This window comes from Castor canadensis, chromosome 13 (assembly GCF_047511655.1).
Source record: "Castor canadensis chromosome 13, mCasCan1.hap1v2, whole genome shotgun sequence".
NCBI classification, from domain to species: domain Eukaryota; kingdom Metazoa; phylum Chordata; class Mammalia; order Rodentia; family Castoridae; genus Castor; species Castor canadensis.
Window position 1 is genome coordinate 38,716,775 of NC_133398.1, and position 24,772 is coordinate 38,741,546.

Here is a 24,772-nt window from a genome sequence, read left to right on the forward strand (position 1 = left end):
AGACTTACCTATGGTCACACAGGCAAAGGCAAAATCAGGTCAGGAAACAGTTCTACCATGAGAAGAGCTGAGTCTCAGATGTGGGAATACATTTAGGTTTTGGTGCCTTCGGCTTCCCTCTAAAACATCTCTCTGGCTTGATTAGGGGAGCAGCTGGGCTTGGAGGAGATGGAATGGCAGGTCCAAAGGTCCAGAATCTTCTTGGAAGGTTCAGAATCTTCTGGGGCCAGCTCTGGGGCTGCCTCTCATTCAGGCCAGGCAAGGCCCCTGGATTGGCAGCCAGGGGGTGGGGGCATCCAAGGAATCGAGGCACTGGAGCGGAACGGAAGGGCCTATTGTCCAAAACCCGCCAGAGGCCCACAAAGGCCGGCTGGGCTTTTCATCTCAGCTCCCAAACAGACTGGCCATTTTCCCGGCCTTGTAGGGGGGAGCACTAACACTTCAGAACTAGGAGTGGGGTGTTGTTGAGAGTGGAGTGGGGTACCCTAGGCTGACACATGGCCTTAAAAGGAACTTAGATGGAGCCAAGGCCCCGGATTGTAGGGAAGAAGGGATGGCTATAGAGAGTTAAGCTTTCTACCCCTCAGTTCCCAGAGGACCCAAGGACATGAAATGAGGTATATACTTGAAGTTCAGACTGGGATGGGGCTAGGAAGTGGATTTACAGAATGATAGGTGATATTTATTGGAGGCATATCTGGGAGTCTGATAGCCTACTGGGCAAGTGGGCTACTGAGTTGTGAGGGCATGTGATCCTCCCCCAAACTGGGAACATTATAGGGAGCTAGAACAGAGGCTAGATAAGAGCGGTAATGGTCAGGGGAGAGAATGAGCTCCCTGCAGCAGGAGGGACTGAGGCCAGACAGCAGGAAGGACTTCCTGCCAGTGAACAGTAGCTCAGATGCCCTGACCCTGTCCCTAGGGATCTCAGAGGATCGCAGAGAGCAGGGGAGCTGGAGACACCCCAGGGGCTCAAGCTGAGGCAGCTTCTGTGGGGGCCAAGGAGGAGGCCCAGGAGGGAGGACTTGGCAGTTGGATCCACCCTCCCCCAGCAGCACCTCCAGCATCACTTTAAAAACAGCTTTTTAATTTAACAAAGTGGATGAAAAACTGTTTTTGGAAATAAAAGATATCTGCTGTCTCCCAGGCTAGCACTCAGCCCTTGCAGAGAGCCTCTCTTTGGGTTTCTCCCTGATGCTGGTACCTCCCTTCCTCCCTCTCTGTCTCTTTCTCTGTTTGTTTCTGCTCCATAGCCCCCACCCCCCCCACCTTCCTTTTGGCCTCCCATCACCTCTCTCTCCGTCCCCATCTCCATTGGAGTTTCAGTCTCAATCTCTCTCAGTTCTCTTGTATCTCCTTCTATCTCTCCTCTCCCAGTCTCTCTCTTCCAGGCGTCTCTCTCCCCTGATTTGTCTCTGTCTCCCAGCCTGTCTCAATCTCTGTCTCCTTCCATCCCCCTCCTTCTCCCCCAACCCCAGCTCTAAATGGGTCTATTTAAAACGCCCGACGCTGCCAAGTCAGAAAAGCGTCTCCTGATAAAGCGCATTAGTCGGAGGGAGGGAGGAGGAGGGAGGAGGGAACGGCGGGCGGACGGATTGATCCAAGCCCGTAACCCCATTAATCAGGCAGCGTGGATCCCCCTCCCTCCCCCAGCTTCAGCCCCTTTTGAGCTAAAAGCCCCTTAAATATTTATCACCCCTCCTCCACGAGGGCAAGGGGAGGGGTGTGTGGCCCTTGGTGTGAGCATCCCTGTCTGCCTGGTACCCCCCACCCTGTGTGTTTGTGTGTGTGCATGCATAGATGTGCAAACTTGACAGGCCCAGCTACTAACTTGCTTCTTATCATCTGTCCCTTGGGCAGCTACTAGGGACCCTAGAAGTCTGGCTTTGCTTTTGTCCCTCCTGAATGGCTGATTGGGAGTCTGGAAAGCAGAATCCTGGGGTTAGTTGAGGGTCCTCATCTGTTTCCAAATACAGAAAGTAACTGGAGGACTGGATGGCATTTGCACTATCATTCCCAGAAGGCAAAAGATGAACTGGGGCTCAGTTTCTAGATTCCACTAAATTCCCTGGGCAGGAAGTAAACTTGGGGAATAGAGTCCCCAGGGCCCCACTTTCCTAAAATGCACAAAGGTATCTTGGAAGGCTGGTTGAAGTTGCCCCCTTTTTCCTCAGAGGGCAGAAATATAACCCTGGGGTGGGTTGGGAGTCTTCCATACCCTAAAAAATGTGAGAAGATGACCTGGGCCTGGGGAGGTCCGCATCAACCCAAGAGAGCAGGAAGGTGGTCAGGAGCTGGGACCCGATCCTGCATCTTGCTCTTGCGGATACCCTATGCAGCAGAGGTCAGTTCTGAGACAACAGTGGTCAGTTCTGAGACAACAGTGGTCCATCCAGGTTGGCTTGAGGCAACTTAGTCTTGGGGGCGGGGGAGGCCTGGCCACCCCTGGGGGTGAGGAGGGGCCCGGCCAGAGCCAAAGGGTCCCTTCCTCTCCCCTCCCCCAGCATCAAGTGCCACATCTCTTCCTGACTCAGACAATTAGATTCAAAGGATGACCTCACTGCATGCCGTCCCTCACTCGCTCCCTCCGCTAGCTAGCTCGCTCGCTCGCTCGTTCGCTCTCGGCGCGCTCCTTCCTCCCCTCCTCCCGGCCGGCTCGCTCGCCGCCTCGCTCACTGGCTCGCTCGCAGTTCGCCCGCGTTGCTCCCGGCCCGGCCCCTCGCCCGCCAGGACTCTCGCGGGTGGGGGGCCTGCTCTTCCTCCCTCCCTCCGGGGCGGCTAGGGCTTTCCGGGCCCCAGTTCCGAGCGCCGGGGACCCGATGCCCGCGGGCGGCCGGGCGGACCCACGGAGCGCCGAAGGCACCGACGGGGCGCCTGCGCTGGGACCCAGGTCAGTGGCCGCACGGCCGCAGGGCCAGAGAACTTGTCACCCCGCCGCCGCTGCTGAGACGCCCCCGCCCGCGCCGGCCCGCCAGCCCGCCTCGGCGCTTCCCGCTCCTTTCTCGGCCCCCGCCCCCCGCGGCTGCTCGGCGCTCCCCCTGCCAAGCTGTCTCTCTTCTCTTCTCTTTCTCAACCCCCCCAACCCCCCTGCCTCTGCAGCCAGTGGGAGGGACTGGGACTTCCTGAGGTCCCAGGGATGGGGCCGGGGCCCATTGGCTGCAGTCGGACCAGGCCTCTGAGAGAGGAGGGGGCTCTGGCTGTGTCCATCGGCCTGGGGGAGGGGACCACTGCCTGGGTGGGAGGGGGGCTATTGAGAGAGAGGCCCAGGGTGTGGGGGTGACATTTAGACAGGGGGATGAGCTCCTGATATCTTTCTTTTCTCACATCCTGTGGGCCTCTTGCCTAGTTTCATTTGATCCCTGAAGAAGCCTGGCTTCATTTGTCCACACCTCCTAGCTAACTTCAGTCCCCACAGCCTGGTTTCATTTTGCCCCCACAGCCTACCTTCTTTTAGGCCCTGTCACTTAGTTTCCTTACACCTTGCTGCCTCGTTTCTTTTGCCCCATGCCTGTTTTCCCCAAGTCCTTGTCACCTTTTATGGGGTTACCCCTGCCTGGTTTTCTTAGGTCCTGTCTCCTGAAGTGAGTTTGGTGATTTTTCTTGCTTCCAGGGAGCCATATCAGGCTCCTCTTAGGATGGGGTCATCAGGGCCCCAGCTAACACCTGGAGTGGCAAGTGGTAAGGATGTCAACAGCATTGCCAATTGTTCCTTGGCTGGGGACTGGCCAGCACAGCCTGGATTTCATTCTGCCTGGACAGCGACTCAGGACTCAGCATCTGCTCCTGTGATGGGGGACAGGGCTGTAGGGTCCAAGTATGCCTTAGGACTTTTGTCCTCAGTGGATAGTTAGGGGAGCACATACTTTGCCTACTGCTATGTATCTGTCCTTACCTCTCTTTGGGCCTGACAGTAATGACAGGGCTTTGGTGGGAGGGGGAGTAGAGGGCAAGGCCTCATCTTCCCCTCCCCTGTCCCTTCTGCATGGAGGCCTGACATCTGGGTGTCCTATAGAAAGTTAGGAGCACAGAGAGGTTTCAAAGAGGCCTAGGGTCACACAGCAGATAGCTAGGCTGAGAGCTGCCCCTTCTCATTCTAGAGAAGAGTGGGAGAGGGAGGTAGGCAGAAGGGCCTGCAGAGTGGGTTGGTTCTGAAGTTTTCTGGCTCCTGCTGCTACCAGTGTCACCATTTCTCTTATTCAAGGGCTTCCTCACCCCTCCTCTATGGCCTGGGTCTCCCTTTGCCTCGGAATGCTGTTGAGAGCAGGGCTAGGGGAAGCAGGAATTACCTGAGGTATAATTGTCTATTGTCTCACCTTTTAGTGACCAACAGTTTCTCCTTTCCTTTCCCTAACTGCTTTTGGCCACCTGGTTTTCTCCCCTCTCCTCAAGCACAGCTAGGCAACCTGAGGTCCCAGCTTGGTGTGATTGTTCTGAGTGTGTATCTGTGTATTTCCCATTGCATGCGTGAGAGGCTGAGGGCGACTGGGGGACTTTGGTTTTCTGGAGGTGTATAATGTCTGTGTTGAAGGTTTACTGTTCTGAGTGTGTGATGGTATCCATATGTGAGCCCATGACTGTTTTGTGTAAGGGAATGTGTGTGTGACTATAATGCCTGTGTGCATGCACACCAACGTGTGTGAGGCTGTGGCAGTGGTGTTCACGCCATGATGGTAGATTGAATTGCCAGTGTGTATGAGAGACTGCCTGGATATGTCTGTGGTGCTCTAACTAAGATGGGGAGCTTTGGGGAACTGCTGAGTGGCAGTGAAAACTTAAGCATGTGTTCCATCTTGGGGTGAAGTGAGCACTGGGTCCTGTGTGACCCTGAATTGCTGGCATGTGCATGAGCATGTGTGTGTGCATATTCATGCTAGTGTTTACCCATCAGGAACAGATTGCTCTGGCTTCCCCACTGTGAGCAGCAGGGGGAAGGGGGAGGAAGGATGGCTTGCTCTTGTCCAGCAGACCAGAGGTTCCTCAGAAGTAGCATGCAGGGTGAACATGCATGTTATGGTGGCAGAGAGAACGGAACAGAATTACTGTTCCACGAAGACAGTCCAAACTTCTAATTCCCCCCATTCAACTCTGGCAGAAAGACCATCTTCAGTTCTTTTTGTTATACACTCATGCTTCACATGCACTGCTGTCCCTATCCCTTATTGTGTGTGCGTGTGTGTGTGCGCGCGTTGTGTGTGTGTGTTTTATACAAGCTTGCATGCATGGGCCTCTGTGTGTTTTCAAGGGCGTGTCTGAACCATAGCAATGATGGTGTGGAGAGGTGGCTGTGGTAGGGGATGCTGAGGCAAATAGGTCATTGAACCAGCCTCTGAGTCTGGAGAGCCATTCTGTCTGCCCTCTGTCTCCATGGAAGACCCTACCTTGCAGCCTCCTCTCTGCTCCCCTCACCTACTGTGGGCCCTTTCCTGCCCTCCACCCCAACTAAGGGAGGGTCTCATTCAACTCTATTACTCTGCCCATCCCCCGCCTTTCATGAGTTCTTCCAGCTGTCTAAGCTGTTGCAGCATCTGTCTCTCCGCGAAGAGCAGCGCGCCTTTTGTGCCCCTGGCACTTAACCTGACTGGTATGGTACAAGGAAAGGCCCTCGTACCATATGGAAGGGTCTTCCTGCTTCTGAAAGCCAGGAAGACTCTGGACTGGGGTTAGGGAACAGCAGGTTTGGTACTTGTGCCTCATCTTCTGTGAAGCTGTCCAGAGCCCATGTACCCAAAGAGAGGATATGAACTTATCTGCCCCTTCCTGCTCCCCATTCAAGAGGCAAGGGGCTGGACCAGATGAATTCTGAGGAAAAAGCCCAGGCCTTGTGGATGAGCACAGGCTTATGTGTCTATGCATATACAATTCCATGCCTGGGTCACCACAGCTTGCAAAGCCCCAAGTGGGCCTCCACATGTGGGCACAGGCTGGTGGGACAGATTCCCATCTCCCCAGGACACCTCCCCAGCTGCCCAGCCTGGCCCATCATGGGAGGGCCCCAGGCTTCCCCCTCCCACAACATGCATGCACACACGTGCAGCAGGGCACGCACATGCTGAACTCAGGGTCCCCACGGTGCAAGAGGCTGGGGGTGGGGGTTTGAGCACTCAGAGTCCAGGCTGCTGCCAAAATCCATCGGAATCTTGTTCCCCCCAACCCGCCGCCCCCCCTCGGCCCCCATCTCCGGCTGTGGAGGTCACAATAGCAGGTGCGGATACCCACCCCCCCAACTCACTCATATTGGGCCGCCTCCTTTTCCACAACCTCAGCCAGCGGCTGGAGCTAGGGGACCGCTGGCCCTGCCTCCCTCCTGGCCCCCCTCCCACTGGTGCTCAGCTTATCCTGCCCCTTCTAAGTGGAAGGAGGGGGCCTGTGCTATGGTGGGGTCCTTTCCCCTGAGCACTGAGGCTTGCCCTTTGGTGGGAGGGGATGTGTAGCTCAGAAGGAGAAAAAAGCTTAAATCTTAACCTGAGGTCAAGTTTTTGGGTCCTAAGCCACTTGAGGTGGTGGCACCAAGAACTGAGAGGAGGAACAGGTCTGGATTCAGAGAGGAGGGAAAAGGAAAGAGCCAGAGACAAGAGAGTCAAGTCAAAGAGATAGGAGCGAGAGACTTCCAGGGAGTGGGGGCCTGCCCTAGTCCAGGAGCTGGCCTCTGACCTGGGCCCACTCCCTCCTTGGTGGGGGGCCTGGCAGGCCAGGGGCCAGGCCTCCTTCATCCGCCTTGCCTTGTCCCCCTCCACCACCACCTCTGGACTGCTAAGGCCTCTGCCCCCCGCCCCCACCACCCACGCTGTCCAGGCTGCCTAGGCCTGGTGGGATCTGGGGGCCTCCCAGCCTCAGTCACTCCTCTCTCTCCTGGAGCTTCCCATCTGCCCTGACTGTCTCTCTCAGGCTCCCCCTTGGCCAGGCCAGGCGAGGCCAGGACTGTTCCTCTCTGCCCACCACTGTCCTTGTCACCATATCTGCCCCTGGTCTACTACTTGCTTTCTCTTTCCATCTCCAAAAGTACAAGTCTCTCTTCCTTATTCCAACCTAATTCCTCTAAAGGTTGAGACCTGCAGAGGTCCCCAGGTTTTTGAATCAGTTAGTCCATGCTATGTCCTGCCTGCTTGCCACATTCCCAGAGAATGGTCTTTGTAGGGCAGCTGTGGGGAGAAGGGAAGGAGATGAGGTCTCAGGGCAAAGGGTATATTTCCCCTCAGACCTTGCAATTCTGGAGTCTGGGTTGTGGAAGGGGACTAGAAGCTGTGAAAAGTCACCTGGCTCTTGTACTCCTCAGAGGTCCTCCATCAGGTGAATGCTCCTGACCCCATCCCCTTTCCAAGCAATGGTGGGAAGTTCTGACCAGTGATGTTCAAATTTTAATTCCCCATCTTAGAGATGGACTGGTAACTTTGCTTTGAGATCACTACAGGGGCTAATTTGCTCATTTATTGTCCAGGCCAGAATAAGACTACCTGACCCCCGCCCTTCCCCCGCCTCCTGATCAACACTATTGCAGATCGATACTTACACAGTTGTACTGAGACCCAGCCAATAGTGTTCATAATCCCACCCCAATCTGGTTGCTGCAGGGATCCCTCAGAGTTAGCTTTGGTAAGCGAAACTGCTGTCTATGATTCTCCAGGGATAAACGAGCTTTCCAAAACTCACAACTCTGGGCCTCCCCCAGGTTTTGCCTTTAACTGGGCAGGTGGGGGCACAGGGTAACTGAGACATTGCTGGGGCTAGTAAGAGGGGTAATGGGTCCTGAATCCTAAACCAGACTCCAGAACTAGATGATTGAGGTCTCTGATCTGAAACTTGTCACTGTGTCTGGCAGTGTTGCTAATGGTGTCTGTCAGCCTCCATGGTACAGTGGTACTGTGGACTGGTGTCATTCCGTGTGTCACTGAGTCTGTCAACATTCCTGTGTCACTGTGTTGATGTTACCATCAGTGTTACTCTGTGAGATTACCAGTCTCATTGCATCTTTGATCTGTGGTTACTATCACTGTGGCTGTGTCAGTCTCAACAGGTGTCATTGACCTGTTTGTTGGTATCATATGTGACTGTCACTCACTGCATCCTTGTCATCGTGGTGATTATCAACATCCATGTGTGTCATTGTCAACAGTGCTTTTGTAACATTTTAACTCAGTGTTATCACGGGGTAGTGGTGTCTTCAGTGGCAGTAAGCTGTAGCCCCAAGATTTGTCTTACATGTCACCTACATATGTAACTACACTGGGGTTTCATGTTAGAAGTGCTGGGACCCTTGTGCTACTAGGTTCCTTTCTTGCTGGTGGAGTACTCTCTGTTCCCTCCTCATTTCTGGGGCTGACCTTTTCAAGGGGCTTACAGGGAGTCTGGCCCATTTGCATAGTCCTTATCTGGGGGGTTCTATGGCACTCATCATACAGATCTATCCCAGAGTCGGGGCGTGGACTTGGAAAATTCCTGGGAAAGATGCTCTTTGCCCTGGGATGGGTGCCTGAGATGAGCCAGGGCAGGGCTGTGGTATGTTCTGGATGCCTCAGCCTCCCCACTTGGGGAGTGGACCCAGCTAGGACTATGAGGAAAAGAGGCAATAAATAAAACACCTGGGACTTCCTGGATTGGGGAAACAGGGGCAGGGATAAGGTTTCACTTTACTCTTGTTCCCTGGGTGCTGGGCTCCAAGATCCCCAGTGAGAATTCCTCCAGCCCTAGGAAGGCCCCACTTTGGTCCTTTCTGCTCCAGTGACCACCCTTTTCCCTCCATCTAGGCAGTGGACTCCCAGATATGCTCTGGGGTGGGCACAGAAACCTCTGGATCAGTTTCTCCTTATGCCCTGGAATGCCTGCCATCCATGCACCCTGTCTTCCTCCCTGAATCTCTTCTTCCACTTCTGTCTGTCTCTCTTTGTCCCCTGGGTCTGTCTGCTCAGCACTCTGCCTCTCTTCCCTTCCTCTTCTGTTTCCCTTTCCCAGGTCTCTCCCTTTTCTGGGTGCCCTGACCCTGTCTGGTACCCCACCCCCACTTTGCAGCACTAGCTCTCAGCAGAGCCGTCTCCTGTGGCTGCAGCCCTGTTGGCCCAGGGCCCGGCCCTTACAGTAACTCATCGGGCTGATGGAGGCGACTTTGATGAAGAAGCCACCCCTCCCCCTATAGGGGCCTGAGCATTGTGTGTGTGTGCTTGTGTGTGTGTGTGTGTACACACACTCATGGGGGTATGGGCTTGTGTGCATGCCTGGCTACCTCCCCCCTCCAACCTGGCTGGGACCCGGAAGGAGCAGGGAGCAGAGGCTGTGCTTTCCTTTTCTCCCTCTGGTACTCCCACCCTGTGAGCTAATCTTCATCCACTTTGCCTGCTTGTCTGCTGCCCATACCCTGGTTCCTGCTCCTGTGTGGTGGGCAGTAGGCCTGGCAGAGGATCTCCCTGGCTGTGAGAAGAAAGACAAGGACAGATGGCTGAGGAAGGGGAGGGCTATGGGCAAGGACTAAAGTGGGGAACCAGGTAGGCATCAGCCTTTGTCTCTCTTTTTCTCCAGAACCTGCTCTGAATTCAGACAGACTTGGGTTCCTAGTTTCCTAGTTTGCTGACTATATGACTTTGATCGTTGTCTTAACCCCTAGGCCTGAGGAGTAGCTAAAGATAGGTAGTGACTAAAGGTCAGATGGAGCTAGGCCAAAGGTAGCTAAGACCCCAGGAATCATTGAAGTGGGAAGAGTGGCTGGAGCCACATGGGTAGAGAGGAGGAGCTGTGCCACGAAGGGGTAATCAGAGCACCTGTAGCTCTGGTCCATGAAGACAAGTAGGTTCAGAAGAGAGAATTTTCCTATGAAGGGTAGAAGGTAGGTAGCAAAGGGCAGTGGGGAGCTCCAGAAAGTTTACTCCACTTCCCCACCCTGACTGCTATACGTTGATACCCTTCTTCATCTCTCCCTGCTATAACCATGTCTGCACTGTCTCTAGCTGTTGTCTTCACAGTCTCTAGCTGTGTCTCTGGCACTTTCTCTGATTATATGTGGCATTATGTCTCTGTCAGTGTCTCTGACTGTGGGTTTGGCTATTTCTTTGGCAATATTTCTAGCCGTGTCTCTCGCTGTGTCACTGACAGTGTCTCTGGCAGGGTGTCTGACTGTGTGTCTGATGGTGTTTCTGGCAGTGTTTTTAGTGGTGCAGATACTTCCTGATTGTGCATCTGAATGTGACCCTGGCTCTTTCTCTAGCTGTATGCCTGTTTGTATCTATTGCTTTCTTTGGTATTTCTCTGCTTGTATGTCAGACAGTTTCTCTGGCACTGTTTCTGACAGTGTCTCTAGCTCTCTGGCTGTGTTGCTGATGGCTTTTTGGCCTGTGCTTTTCCTCTGGCAGTGTATCTGCTCAGGTCTGGCTGAGTGTTTCACAGTGTTTCTGGCAGCTCCTTTGGTTGTATTGGCTATTCTCTGATCATTTCTCTGGGTGGTTATCTGGTTATGTCCACCTTTTTCTGATGGTTCCTCTAACAGTCTCTAGTATGTATGTGGAGTTTATTCTTTGGGGCTCTGTCTGGTTATTTGGGCCATGTCTCTGGCCATTGTCTTTGCTATAAGGCTGGTTATATCTGAGAGTAGCCCTGGTTGTGTATCTTGTAGTGTCCCTCAGTGTCTCTCTTTGGGTCTGTGCTTCTGTGTGGTTGACAGTTCTCCCTATCCCCTCTGACTGGGAATGGGAGGTTTTCTTATTGCAGGAAATAGTTATTTCCTTGCACTAAGGTATTAGTGTATACTGGGTGAGGGTAGGGGTTGAGTGGGAGGAGTTAGACCCTCCGAGGAAGCAGGAGACCAGGTTGGGGCCACTGGCTTCTTCCTGGCTTCTCGAGGACATGTTCTGAGTATACTTGTGTACGTGGGTGCATGTAGACACTGACACACATCTGGAGTGGAGTACCAGGCTTCTACAGTGAAGGGTGGCCTGGGGTCCCTGACGGGACTTAGATATGAAAATTCCTCATTTTCTCTTGATCACTGGTGTACAATAAAGCAAAAGCAGCATCTGACCTGGCTCATGTACCACTGCTCCGGTACCCTGGTGCCCAATGTTTCCCAGAGCCTAGTGGCCAGGCTCATGGCAGGGTGAGCAGGGAGCAACAACAGATCTAAGGGGCTTCTGAGCATCTAGGTTTTTAAGCTTTCTCCCCACAAACACTGCAGGGTACCTTACAGTTAAGGCAATTTGGAAAAGTACAGACCTTCAATTAAATTAAAACATTACCCCTTCAGTTTGTGATGCTTATAACTAATTAGCCAGCCTCACCAGTAACGTTATATATGTATGTATATGTATATATATATATATACATATATATATGTATATGTATATATATATATGTATATACATATATATATGTATATATATATATATATATGTATATACATATATATATGTATATATATATATATATACATATACATACATATATATTAGAAATAATGACCCTGGCATTACCAGTGTTCTATAATTCATCCATGGTTGACTATGTTTTGTAGCCAGCAGTCATATTGAACAATAAACCATTATAGGTTGTCTTCTGCCATCTTAGTAAACCTTTGCCTACAGATGCCAGTAACATTGCTTTCCATTGCTTAAAAGAGGATCCTGAGCTCCATTAAGAAGGGTGTTTGGGGTCAAGGTGTCCTGGCCCTGGGGCTGGGATTTCCCAGTCTTGCCTGCAAAGAGGGGGTCTCCCCAGGAAGTTCCTGCCTGGGCTGATGCTACCTCTTCCCCCACCATTTCTCCCAACAGATGGCTGCTCCTGTCCCATGGGCCTGCTGTGCTGTGCTTGCTGCTGCTGCTGCTGTTGTCTACACCCAGAGACACAGTCCACAGGGTGAGTGCTTGGGGGGAGCTGCCTAGTGATCCCTTTCCAGAATTGTGCATGAATTCTCAATGGCATAGCTACAAACTGACACTATCCAAGAGTCACACTGGCACTCAATGGCATTGTCACAATAGGTACTCCCAGGGACATGTCATGTGACATTGATATGCAGGGTGACCTACTGATGTCTCATAGGAACAGCCCTCTGCAGTCACACCAGGGTGGTATATGCCAATCATGTCTAACTTGAAATGATCTGTCCTTCCCATTAGGGATGGTATAGAGTACAGACAGGTGGGATAGGAGGTTGGAGTGTATCTAGGGGCAGGACCCATGTACAGTATTTGTTCAAAAGGGTGATCTTCAGCATGTCTGTGGGGATGCAATTGCGGATACTTGTAGGAGACAATGGGCAAGACTTTGGTCACTTTCTATCCTCAGCCTTATCCTAAGAGGAAAATTGGTTCAGTTAATGGGACAGGCATGGAGGTAGGTGAGAGAGGGCTGGTGTACTAAGGATGGAGCCCAGTCAGCTGCAATGGCTAGAAGGGGGAGGGACTATTCAGGGGATGGGCTATTGGCAGCCTTCCCTCCCTTCTCCAGCCTGTTTGTCCAGTGAGGGCTGAGAGCTTCCCATAGCCTACCCATGACCATCAGCCTCTCCACTGCATTTGAGGCAGCTTCTCAAAGGCTACATCATACAAGTTCTGAACTTGGAACTTGCCTTGAATGAGGCTCCCTAAGCTCCCCCATTTGTTGGGTCCTGTCCCCTTTAACATGTCCACCTTGGCTGGAGTGGTAGAAGCAGGAAGGGTGGGGGACATTTCCAGGACCTAGGTGTGGAGCAAATCCTGATGGCTGACTTCTGCCACCCTCAAGGCATGGGTTTAGGAGGGCACTGGGTTGAGACTTCTGTGGCCCTTTCCTTATGAGATCACTGATGTCCAGAGAGACCCTGGCTGGCCCCAGGACTGCTGATTGGACCTACCCAGGGTCTGCCTGTAGTATCTACCATTGTGTGCAAAGGTCTCTACCTGTGTATAAAGATAGTGCTGCATATGGCCAAGGCCCTGACATAAGGCCACATCTGTAAGTGTGTGAAACTGGTTTCTTTTGTAGGGAAAACATGTCCCTGTTTGAGGGGGTTTTTCCATGTGGCTGTATCCTTGTAGGCTGTGATTTGAGTATGATATTGTCTGGTTGGTTGGTTGTGCCCTTTTAGGGGCTGTGTCTTTATGTTCGATATTGTACCCCAGTACCCCATGTATGATAGGTATCTCCTTTTCTCTTTGTGTGTTTGTGTCCCTGTCGAACCGTCTGCCCATGTGTGATACCATGTCCTCCCCATGTATAACTGTGCCTTTGGGTGGAGGTGGCTTTCTTGTGCATGCCTGTGATCTTATATCAGGTATTACCATCCCTGAAGAGGGAGAATGTATCTGTATGACTGTAGATGGATGACTGTCCTATGTTTGCTTCTTCTTTATGGACGACTGTCCTCATCCTGTGTGTGTGATCATGTGAAGTTGCTTAGGACACCCAGGGGGAATGTTTCCGGCATGTGGTCCCCATGTGAGCCTGTGTGCACAGGTGTGAGGGAGCTGTCAGCTCTGTCCCTCTGTGTTCTCCATGTCCATGACCTCATCCTGTCTCTCTCTCTCTCTCTCTCTCTCTCTCTCTCTCTCTCTCTCCACCCCCCATCCTGGCTTCTAACAACCTTTTCACAGCTGATTCCTTTGGAGCATTTGTCACCCGTGTCAGGGCCAAGAACCCCATCCTCCCCCTGCTGCTTGATTTAATTTCTGAAATGGACAGCACATCAGTAGGGGCACCCACGGGGCGGGAGGAGAGCTGTCCACAGAGACAAAGGATTAAACCATTGCCATCTTTGAAGCTGTTGTATGGCTGTGTGTATTGTCATTCTTATGTTATTTTAGCTGTTGTGATACTGTGATTTTGTGTTATGTTGCTACTTCTGCCTCTGCATTGGGGCCTGTAGTTGTCTTCTGTCATTGTGTTGTCATTTTTTTCTCCCTGTTCTGCCCTTCCATCCTTGGTTCTTCATTACTGTCAGGTTGTTTCCATTTCTTTTTCAAGGCTAACAAAATGTGGTCAGGTGGTGTTATTCTGCTGCCATTGTATTTGTTGTGTTGTTAGGTTGCTGTTTCCTCATCTTGTAGCTGTACCTGCCTCCCACTGCTAAAAGGCCATACTGGGTCCACCTTAGTTCTGAGTTGCTGTTGGTCAGTGTTAATGTGTTGCAACTGGGACCCTGATGGCCACGCCCCCTCTCCAACGGTCAGTTTTCAGCCTCTTCCTCAGACAGCTGGATATAAAGTCTCTGCTGGGGGGGGATGCAGAGAGAGGGGCTTGGCATGTTTCCTGGAAGCTCCAGGTTTTTGGAAGGGAGACTGGAAGGGGGCTCAGTGGCTGGAGCTGGTGGACCAGGGTGGGGGGGACTCAATGGCCTGAGTCTTGGACACTGGACCTGTGGTCAGGGGGAGGCCCCCATTCAGTTTTTGGTTCAGCCTCACAGCTGTGGCCTCCAAGGCCCCCAGCCACCGCCCTTCCGCCCATCCTCAGTTCGGCTGGTCCCAAGCCCCGCAAATGAGTGGTCAGGGCTGGCTGAGTTTCCTGCTTCCCTCTCTGCTGACAAGGACAGAGAGGCTCAAAGAGGGGCAAGACAGAGACAGGCAGAGAGGGAGAGAGACCTGGAGACACAGACACCCTGGCTTAGGGAGGATGACAGAGGCAGCAAACAGGGACAGATGTTCCAGCACAGAGAAAGGCAGTCCTGGGGAGGGGGCTGCGCTGAGGGGGAAGGGAAGCTGGGGGGCCCAGGGAGATCCTTGTTCCCCCCTAGTCCTGGTGGTGTTAACAAGTCTAATTAAGAGGCCACTGGCCCAACTTAATTGGCTCGTTAACAGGAATTGCCTCTGAAAATCCCCCAACTCAGCGGGGTGGCTTTCTGGAGGGGAGATGTGAGTGAGTGTTAACGAGGGATCCCACAGGCCCCCCCCAACCCCTGCTGCACCTTCCCCCTCCCTTCTCCCCTCCCACCCCCACTCTACAGATCTGGCCTGGACAAGGGAAGCATCTGTCCTTCCAGGCTCAGGGGGCAGGATGAGAAGTGTGGGGTGGGGGTGTCCTAAGATCTTTAAGATCTTGATCTCCCTTCTCTGCATGCCTGCCTCTCTACTGCTATCTATGAATCCACCTCTCTGACTTTCTCTGTCCTGCTCCCTGCCTCCCCCACCTGGCGCTGCCTCTGGACAGGTGCTCCCTTCCACCCTTCCATCTCCAGTCTCCTGGGTTCAGTTCATCACGCCTGGGTTGCTGAGGCCAGGGCTAGGGTTTGCTTTTGGCTCTGACAGGCCCCTCCTGGGGACAGGAGAGGAATGGTCAGAGTGCTCACTTGATCCTGTATCTCCTCTGTCCCCCCTCCCGCCAAGCAGTTTCTGCCTCACAAAGTTGACAGTTGCCAGGGGTTCCCTAGGGTTCACTTCAAGGCCTGCACAGTCTTCTTCTTCTGGTGCCCAAGCTTGGATGATGGGCGAGGTGGGGCAGAGCTTGTGGGAAGTAGCACAGTTCAGTTGGGAGAGGGAGAGAAGGGGCAGGGTGGGGGAGGGGGAGAGAACACGGAAAGATAAGAATGAGCGACAGAGAAGGAAGTCCAGGAGTGGTTCCCCTTGGCTCCAGTTTGCCTGGATAATGGATGTCAGTGATGGGCTGGGCGAGAGGTCATAGGGGTGAAGAAACTTTATAAAGGACTCAGGGACTAGGAGGACCCAGAGTGGAAGTAAACCGGATTTTCACTAATAGACCCTTCCGTGCACTACACAAAGTCCCGCTTTCTGTCAGACATAAACACATACACTATACACAGTCCCTGTACATGCATACACATACAAAAATGGAGACACTCACATATCTTCATTTTTATACAGCCACAGAGAAGTTTTACACACACCCCATCTCTCCGAGACACTCTTATGGTCAGACACTGAACATCTTGATGACTGTCACTGGTGTACTCTCACAGAGTCTCGCCTACATATATATATATATTTCTGCCCCCCTCCCCCCCCCAGTACTAGGGCTTGAACTCAGGATCTTGCACTTGCTAGGCAGGTGCTCTACCACTTGAGCCATATCCCCAGCCCTCATGTATAAGCTTTTACCCTCATGTATAAGCTGTGACTGTGAATTTTGTCCTGTGCCCTCTTTGCCCCCACAGAGGCACCCCATGTGCAGTACGAGCGCCTGGGTTCAGATGTGACATTGCCATGTGGAACAGCAAACTGGGATGCAGCTGTGACATGGCGGGTTAATGGGACAGATCTGGCCCCTGACCTGCTCAACGGCTCTCAGCTGGTGCTCCGTGGCCTGGAATTGGGCCACAGTGGCCTCTATGCCTGCTTCCACCGTGACTCCTGGCACCTGCGCCACCAAATCCTGCTACATGTGGGCTGTAAGTGTTGCCCCCAACCCCATATCTGACCTCCCAACTTTCCTGAGACCCAGATCAAGTGCCCTTCCTGTTAGGGGGCAGGGGAGACCCCTGGACATTTTGCCTGTACATCCCACCCCCGTGGAGGCCTTTGAGATCCTTAAATCCTGTTCCCCATGACAAAGTGGGCAGAGGAGTGCTGGTAAGGTCTGGACCATGTAGGGCCTGGGTGGGGAATATTCTAAGGTCACAGCTATGAGCTGGAGTGGCCTCACTGTGTCTGCTCCCTCTGGGGCTGGCCAAAGGGCCTGTGGGAGGGAAATGGGATAGATAGTTATGCAGTTACAAGCAGGAACACTGGAAAGCCCCAGGGAAAAAGGAAGGCTTCCTGGAATAGGAGGCAAATGGAGACATAGACGATTTAGAAGATGTATTGAAACATCATATCTGACAGAGAGCTGAATACCACTCTAGGCCTCAAAGGCCAGTTAGGTTGGCATCAATGTTGGGAGGGAGCTGAGGGAAGGGGCAGGGCCCAGGTCATCATCCTGAAAGCTGGAGAGTGACATGGTCTGAATCAGGTTCTTACAGGATGGCTGTCACTGCAGTGAAGAGAGGGAGGTTGAATGGGGCAAAGTCAAGGCAGGAATGAGGCTGTAGTAGGATACAGGAGAGATAGTAAGAATCTGGCATGGAGCTGGGGAGGCTGGGGGTGTTGGGCCTCCAGGAGCTGGGTAAAGGATTGGAGAATAGGAAGAGTAGGAGTAGGAGGGGTCAAGAGGGCTGGAGGTATGGTCACAACTCAAGGAATAATGGGAGGAAAAGAGAGTGTGTTGTTTGTTTAGTGGCTGGTTTTGGATTTCCCTAGAATCCAATCCCAAGATGAGAATTTGTAGGCAAGTAGTTTATTTGGCAGGTGATGAAAACCCCCCATAAAGAAATGGGAAAGTGACACAGAAAAAAAGTTAGCTAATGAGGAATGAGTTATCAAGACCTTGCTTCTTGGTACTAGACCCACCACTGAAAGATCTCTGGGTGCTGATACAGAATGCTTACCTCAGAAGGGTGAGGGAGCTGGGATGTTTATACACTCACTCATGCTATCATTGGTGGAGGGATTCTCTTGCCCTGGGGGGAGGGTGCCTTAATTCCCCAGAACTTTTGGCCTGATGCCCCAGCAGGGAAAGCAGTTTCAGTGGCCAGAGAAATCTCTTAGGTAAAATAAGTGCAGAAGTTGGCAGTGTGGGAAATGGTGTGGGCAAGAGATCTGCTACAGTCATGTTGAGACGGGGTCCTTGGGGGACAACCCAGAGTTGGTGGCAGATAACCATGGATTAGAAGATCTTAGGCTCAGGGACAGGCCTGTTCTGGAGATGGAAATTTAGGTGGTTGTTAGCATTAAGGCTGTGGCTAAGGGGGTTAGACAGGCAAAGGAGAGATTGTGGGGTAAGAGGAGGACCCAGAATTGAACCCTGAAGACCATCAGCACGTAAGGGGTTGATGAAGAGAAATAAGTCACCAAAAGAGAGAAGGAGCCAGCAGGAAGGTAGAGGGATCAGGTGAGTGTGATTTGGAAAAGGGGTTTGAAGAAGGCATAATGATGAAGTTATCAGTGTTACTGGAGGCACCTACCAACAGGGTGAAAGCTCTGAGAACCCTCCATTTCTTTTCTCCTGAGCCAAAGATTGAAGTTCCTCTGGCTTGGTCCAATTTGGGTGTGATTTACCCCACAGCCTGAAGATAGTTCCTTTATTCACTAGAAGCTGTCTAGGAGACACCTAGGGTGTCTAGGAGACACCTAGCGTATCTAGGAACAGGTCCTTGCCCATTGGTCAGGACACTTGTATGGACAACCATGTGAAATGTTAGTCTGAAGAGTTGTTCAGGGTCCCCCACAAAAAAATTAACCCACAAGTAGGGCTTAATGAGGTGGGAAAATAGATTTTGGCAGGGATGTACCTTTCCAGTGGAAAAGCTTTTTTAAAACGTGTTTCAATTGAAGAGATGGCATTCAAATCAAAAGTTTTAGTTGCAAGCCAAGGGTGGAGTGACCCCTGTTGGCCATATTGAGAAATGCAGGACCAGCCTAACAATCTTCCCTGGCCCACCATGAGGGTCCATCAGCAGTGGAGCACTCAGCCACACCCCAGGACCTTACACAGAAAAGGCTGTTTACTGAGTGTCACAGAAGAAGGATGAGGTTACCTCAAACACCAGTCACTCACATCTCTGTCTTGTCAGGCTCCCAAAAGTTCCAGGATGGAGCTGGTGCTTGGATCTTCTTTGAGAGGTCATTGGTGGGGAGGGAGGGGGGAGAGTGGAATTGGGTCTTGACGAATGTCCATAGTCCTTACCTCCAACAGGACATGCCCACAGCTGCCCTGTTGTGACCAGAGCTCAGACCACTTAGATACAGTGCTCACTGCTCCCTAGGCCTCACTTTTCATGGGAGGGCTGGCCATGAATTGGCTGTAGCATTCATAACAGGTACTTATCTCTTACTGCCTTATTTCCTCCTAAAGACTTGGTCAGAGGAACAGGGGATATTAATCATGATCATCTCAGTCACTTTATATTAGTAACAAGAGACTAGGTTTGGCAACACTAATATCAAATTGTCCTTCTTACCAGCTGTCAAAGAACAGGATAAAATTACTTCTGATTTGTGGGTCATTCAGATCCCAAATTATTTAATATTTATGCTAAATATGTAATTCTTTTATGTCTGTTTTCAAGGGATCCTGGTCATAATGGTGTTCTGTTAGAAGACTCCTTAACCAGGCCTGTCTGAACTATTTTCTCCCTATCCACCTTCCTGCCTTTAGGTAGATCCCCACACAGCTCTAAGGACTCTCCTACTGAGGATGATGAAAGGACCTCCCACCTTAGGAAACAAGATTACAGTGTTCCTTTTAGTAGCATCCTTTTGTTTACTTTACTAGATACTGCTGATTCAGTATCATTCTGATTTTAAACTAAAACAAACCAGAGATTAAAATAATTTTTAAATGGACAGTTCCTTCTCCATTTAATTTTTAAGAGTAGTCATGAGAGAAACTTCATACCCCCTGGTTCAGCACTCCTTCCCTTTAGCCTTGTTTGACTGGGAAGTAAAGAGTGATGGGGAAAGATTGAAGATATCGGGAGAAATTGTGAGTGGGAGGCAGGAGGAGATATTTGAGAGTCCAGAATTTGGGATGCCTCAAGGAATATCACAAGATAAGGTTGAGACAAACCATGGGCTTCAAGTGCCAGGCAGGAGGAGGAGTGTGGGTGTGGTGTGGGCAGGGCTGGAGCGGAAGGGTCATGCTGCCTTGCCCTGGCCTGATCTGGCCTGTCCCAGGGTGTGGGCAGCCTGCCCCTCCTTCTCTCTGGGCCGGCGGGCAGGCCTTATGCGTGCCGGGGGCTCCGGCCCAAGCGGGCTGGCGAGATGAAAGGAAAAACATGCGGTTTGGTGGGCTGGACATGGAAAAACAAGCCAATTAGGAAGAAAACAAACAAACTTCAGGCCAGTGGGGGCACACGCACACATGCACATTCACACACAGCCATGCATGCGACTCAGGGACACCCTGCCACAGCTGACGCAGTCACCCAGGCATCTCAGGAACCCCCACGAGGGGACACGCAGGATGCCTGGGCATCTAGGATTATGCCTGTATTGTGGTATGTATTTGTAGGAGTTTTTGCTCACACAGTCCCTGTAACATGCTCTCACAGTGTCCAGCTTATACATGTGGACATGCTGGAAATTCAGGGCATCTTCCCACACCCAGTTTGAAAAATATACTCAGGCTCTGTCACATATCCTGTGTCTTGTGTGTAGCGTAGCTGTCACTGTGTTTCAGACACAATGACACATCAGCACTCTTACAGAGGACCTGGGCAACACAACCTCACACATATAGATAGCCTCCAATCCAACCCCAAGTTAAACAAAACAGTCATACAGTCCCACACAGCCGCCAGTCTTAGTTACATGGCTGGCCAGAGCCTCACACGTGAAGCCTCTTTGAAGAGTTACACACAATGCTTCACAAGCAGTGTCTTAAAAACAGCTTTTCCCCCAACTCACAACAGGCCTTCCAATCCCACACTGTCCCACAATCTCACACTTGGTCTCTCACAGCACCCCCATCTCCGCCCACCCGGCCCCTCAGCTGGGCTCCAGCTGCAGCAAGTCACTCCTTTTCTTCCTTTTCTTTGTTTTTCTTTCCTCCTTTTCCCTCTGAGAAACCTGGTCCCTGTCAGGAAACCCAAGCCCTTCCCTGCTCAGGGCCCAGAGCCAGGCAAGAGTAGCCAAATGACAGACAAAGCCCCTACCCGGCCCCCCCCCCCACCCTGGCCCCCTGTGACCTTCCCAGTCAGAGAGGGGAACCTGGTTTGAAGGGGGAGGTTTGAAGAGGAGCCTGGTCTGAAAGGGGAGGACAGTCAGAAGGGAAATAAAATATACTGGTCAGTGGGCAGGCTGGCCCAGGGAGGGGGGCCTGTGAGTCCAGTGCCATGGCCTGCTCTGCCCTCCGGAGTCACAGGCGGGCAGCAGGGGAGCTGACTCTGCAGTTTCACATCCCCCTCCCCCGCAGTGTGCCCTTCTCCTTTGAAGCTGGGGGTAAAGCGGGGAGGTGGTGGTAGGAGGGGGGAGTGGAGGCTTCTCGGCCGACCTCGGAATGTCCTTTCCTTCTGGAGTGGCTGCCAACTCTGGCCTGGCCCACAGGCCCCCAGAAGGTACTTCCTGTGTCCTTGGCCACTTCCCACCCCTCCCCCATGCAGAGCTCTATACCCATGGGCAGACAGGGAAGGGACACTAAACGCACACAGATGAACATGGAGCAGATACAGGTGGACACAGAGTAGAAAAGCTTCCTGAGAAGGCAGGCAGCAGTGAACAGAATGCAGGGTGGCTCTTGTGGGGTCTCCGCTGGTGTCTGGCTCTCCCCTGCAGGCCAAGGGTAGAGCTGCCTCTGCCGGCAGCATTGCAGTTCCACCTGCTGCATGGCAGTGCTCCTGATGCCTCTGCCCCTCTTCTGCCGCAAAGCCAGATCTGGGCTCTGGGGGTTATGCTCCAGGCTCCCCCACCCCTCCACCTCTTCACACATACTGGACACAGTAGATGTGTACACAGTCAGTCACTCAAAAATCAAACGTACAGTGGATGAAAGCCCACAGTTGGTCACCATGGCCACTGTACAAGCACAGACATGCATTCCCCTTCACCCATCCCTGGCTTATTGAGCTGCCCCCTCCCATTTCCTGTCCACCTGTCAGGCAGGGGGTGGGGGGGGTACAGAAAGGAGGTGTCAGTGTCCCTGGAGCCACAGACGGACATTCCTTGCCTGGGTCAGATCACAGAAGTTGCCTCCTTCCAGGAATTTGAGCCGCCTGTCCTCACGCCTTGCCCAGTGCCTGAGGGCAGGACAGCTGGGCTAAGTGCTCACAGCAGCAAAATGTGGTTAGACAGCAGAAAGGACTTACCAACTGTGGTCATGTAGGTGGATAACTCCATTCTGGGGTTTATTGCCAGATTTGGTTTGTAGGTCCCTATCCCTCTATGGGCCTTTTTATTCCATAGTGAAGGCAGCTGCTGACCATGTCATAGTCTTCTTAATGGATTTATGATGGAGGTACTGAGGGCTAGGGGCCAGGGAACACAGCAAAGGGACAAACAGCAGCTTCCTTCCACACAATCATACATGGGCATGCATTCAGACGGACACATACATATCCAGGCACATCCAGATAGATGCTCCTCCATGTCACAGCCCTTGTTTTTCTTTAATCAAACATAAGAGCCATGCATGAAACGTACATGGAGGACACCTATGCACACAGATAGGCGTATGACTACCCGTTTAGTGCAGCTGCTCCAGTGTAGCCACTAGGCCTGTACTTGTGTCTCAGTCTCTACTGAGGGGAAACCTAGGGTGTCTCTTCCCTAGAAAGAGCACTTGATCACCCTAGCAACCAGAGGACTCATTCAAGACCCTTTTCAGTCTATGTTGCACTGTCTTCTTCTGGGAGTGGACACAGTGTGGCAAGAGATGACGGCTGGGACCAGTTCCCTCAGACATCACCTCCATCCTGTGATTGATGAGCTGAGGCCCGCAGCCCCTTACTCCCCACAGTTCCTGCCTCCATTGAGCAGGTGGGGGGAGGGTTGTTCCTCCATACAGCCCTTGTTTTTCTTTAATTAAACATCTGGCTCTCTGTGGCCTGGGAAGCCTCAGGCCCTCGCTGACAGCCCCCACTCCCTCATCTTTGGCATCGATGATGGGTTGAGGGGGGAGAGCTGGGGCTCTGGGGCCCACCTGTCCCCACACTAGTGTAGGGGACTGGGGGCTCCAAGAAGGCCCTGACCTTGTTATCCTCACCTCCAGTGCCGCCGAGGGAACCTGTGCTCAGCTGCCGTTCCAACACTTACCCCAAAGGCTTCTACTGCAGCTGGCATCTGCCTACCCCTACCTACATCCCCAACACCTTCAATGTGACCGTGCTGTGAGTAGCTGCACCTATGTCCTGGTTCCAGCCCTGACCTTTGACCTCCCCTGGCTCCCCATCAGTGCCCTGAGTCCAGACCCAAGCCCATCTTTGGGCTTGACCTTCCTCCAACCTGCCCCCATGTGACCCTTGATGTTGGTAATACTACCTGGGTCTCATCCCTCCCCAGGCATGGCTCCAAAATTATGGTCTGTGAGAAGGACCCGGCCCTCAAGAACCGCTGCCATATCCGATACATGCACCTGTTCTCTACCATCAAGTACAAGGTCTCCATAAGTGTCAGCAATGCCCTGGGTCACAACGCCACGGCTATCACCTTCGACGAGTTCACCATTGGTGCGTGTGACTGGGAGAGGGGTTCCTTACTGCACACTCCACTGGGAGTGTGGAAGTGGAAGTGTGTTAAGAGATATACATGAGCATTGGTGGGGAGTTCAGAGTGTGAACGTATGTATCTGCCACATGCCTGTGCACCAGTATGTGTGACATATACATGCATGTGCATGTGTGTGCATGGCATGGCATGCACCTGTGACCATGCAAGTGAATGTCCTTTGTGGGGTCAAGAGCTCTCCAGCAGCACTTTCCACCATCTCTCTGGCTCCCAGAGCATGCAGCAGGAGGAAGGGGGAACAGGCTGGGCCAGACCCTTGCACAGCTGCAGCCTCCACCCCCCTCCCCACCTCCATGCTAATGGCTTCCTTACGGCCTGTGATGAATGAGGTGTCAGAACAGGAGACAGGACTGGGACAGATACCGCCCTCTCCCCAACCCGTCCCCCCCAACCCAGCCAGGCCTTCTGCCTGCCCCTGCCCTATTCCAGGCAGGCTTTGTCTGCTTCTACCCCATCCCCATCCCAGCCAGACTCTCTGCTACCTCCTTTCCCATCCCAGCTAGTCTCTGCTCCATTCTAGGTACACCCTCTGCCTTCCTCTGCTCCATCTTCACCAGATGCCTCACCTGCCTTGCCTTTCCCCCAAACTCCATGGTTGTATTCCCACCCAGATTATTTCTGCATGAACCGGACCCATATGTGCTCCCATCAGATTCTCCTAAGTCTGCAAGACCTATGGACTGTCTTTTAACCTTGACCCACAGAGAAGCTTTAAACTCAGACTTCCAAGGGAGGTCAAGTCTCAGTTTGGAACTGGAAAATCTGAGGGAAAACCAGGCTTCGGGGAGGGTGTGATGCTAATGTAGGAGGGGTGGACCAGGTGATGAGGGTTGTGATAGTGTTCATAGTGGAGGCATCACACAGGCTTTGTCATTGGATTGCTGGTCAGTATGAGGATGGGGTTGAGATGATGGGATGAAATTTGGAATGTTGATACAAATTGCTGGCGACCCTGACTGTAATAACTCATTGGTGATGGTGGGGATGTCAGAGATGTGGTGGAAGTAATAAGATGTTTGTTACTTGTGCTTGCCAGAACTAACAACAGAGAAGAGGGATGGTTACCATGATGATGGTGACAATGGTTAGCAATAGGAAAAGTCGACATGGTGGCCGGGTTTGACAACCGGGGTTTGTTTTCAGAGATTAGTACACTAATGAAGCTATGTCTCCTAAACAGTGAAGCCTGATCCTCCAGAAAACGTTGTAGCCCGGCCAGTGCCCAGCAACCCTCGCCGACTGGAGGTGACATGGCAGACCCCCTCAACTTGGCCTGATCCTGAGTCCTTTCCTCTCAAATTCTTTCTGCGCTACCGACCCCTCATCCTGGACCAGTGGCAGCATGTGAGTGCCCTGCCCAGCCCAGATACTGGGTGCCTGAATCAGAGCCACAAAGCATGAGAGGTACCCATGCCCCAATGGTAGCAGCTCCAATATGGGACCCGGTAACAGTCAGAGAGGCTTTTCAGGGGAGGAGGGACCTGGGAGAATGGATGGTGCTAAGGGAGGCTTTTCAGGGGAGGAGGAGGCCTGGGAGAATGGATGGTGCTAAGGGAGGTGCCCTTTCGGGATCCCATTTATGCCCACATCAGTGCAGTAGGAACACATCTGGT

At 52.4% G+C, this 24,772-nt stretch overlaps 1 protein-coding gene across 5 annotated transcripts in view; it reads left to right on the top strand.

Moving 5' to 3' along the window:
• The window catches only part of Cntfr (ciliary neurotrophic factor receptor), a 43,573-nt gene that overhangs the window by 8,976 nt on the left and 9,825 nt on the right, over nucleotides 1-24,772 (top strand). For 4 of the 5 annotated variants that reach the window (XM_074051579.1, XM_074051577.1, XM_074051575.1 and 1 more), the window contains exons 3-7: nucleotides 11,745-11,829; nucleotides 16,058-16,291; nucleotides 22,645-22,762; nucleotides 22,935-23,101; nucleotides 24,340-24,503. In XM_074051579.1, coding sequence (XP_073907680.1) covers nucleotides 11,745-11,829; nucleotides 16,058-16,291; nucleotides 22,645-22,762; nucleotides 22,935-23,101; nucleotides 24,340-24,503 — 768 coding nt within the window. Of the gene's footprint in view, nucleotides 1-2,774; nucleotides 2,891-11,744; nucleotides 11,830-16,057; nucleotides 16,292-22,644; nucleotides 22,763-22,934; nucleotides 23,102-24,339; nucleotides 24,504-24,772 lie in introns of those variants that run through there. The other variant, XM_074051580.1, reaches the window with a different exon arrangement.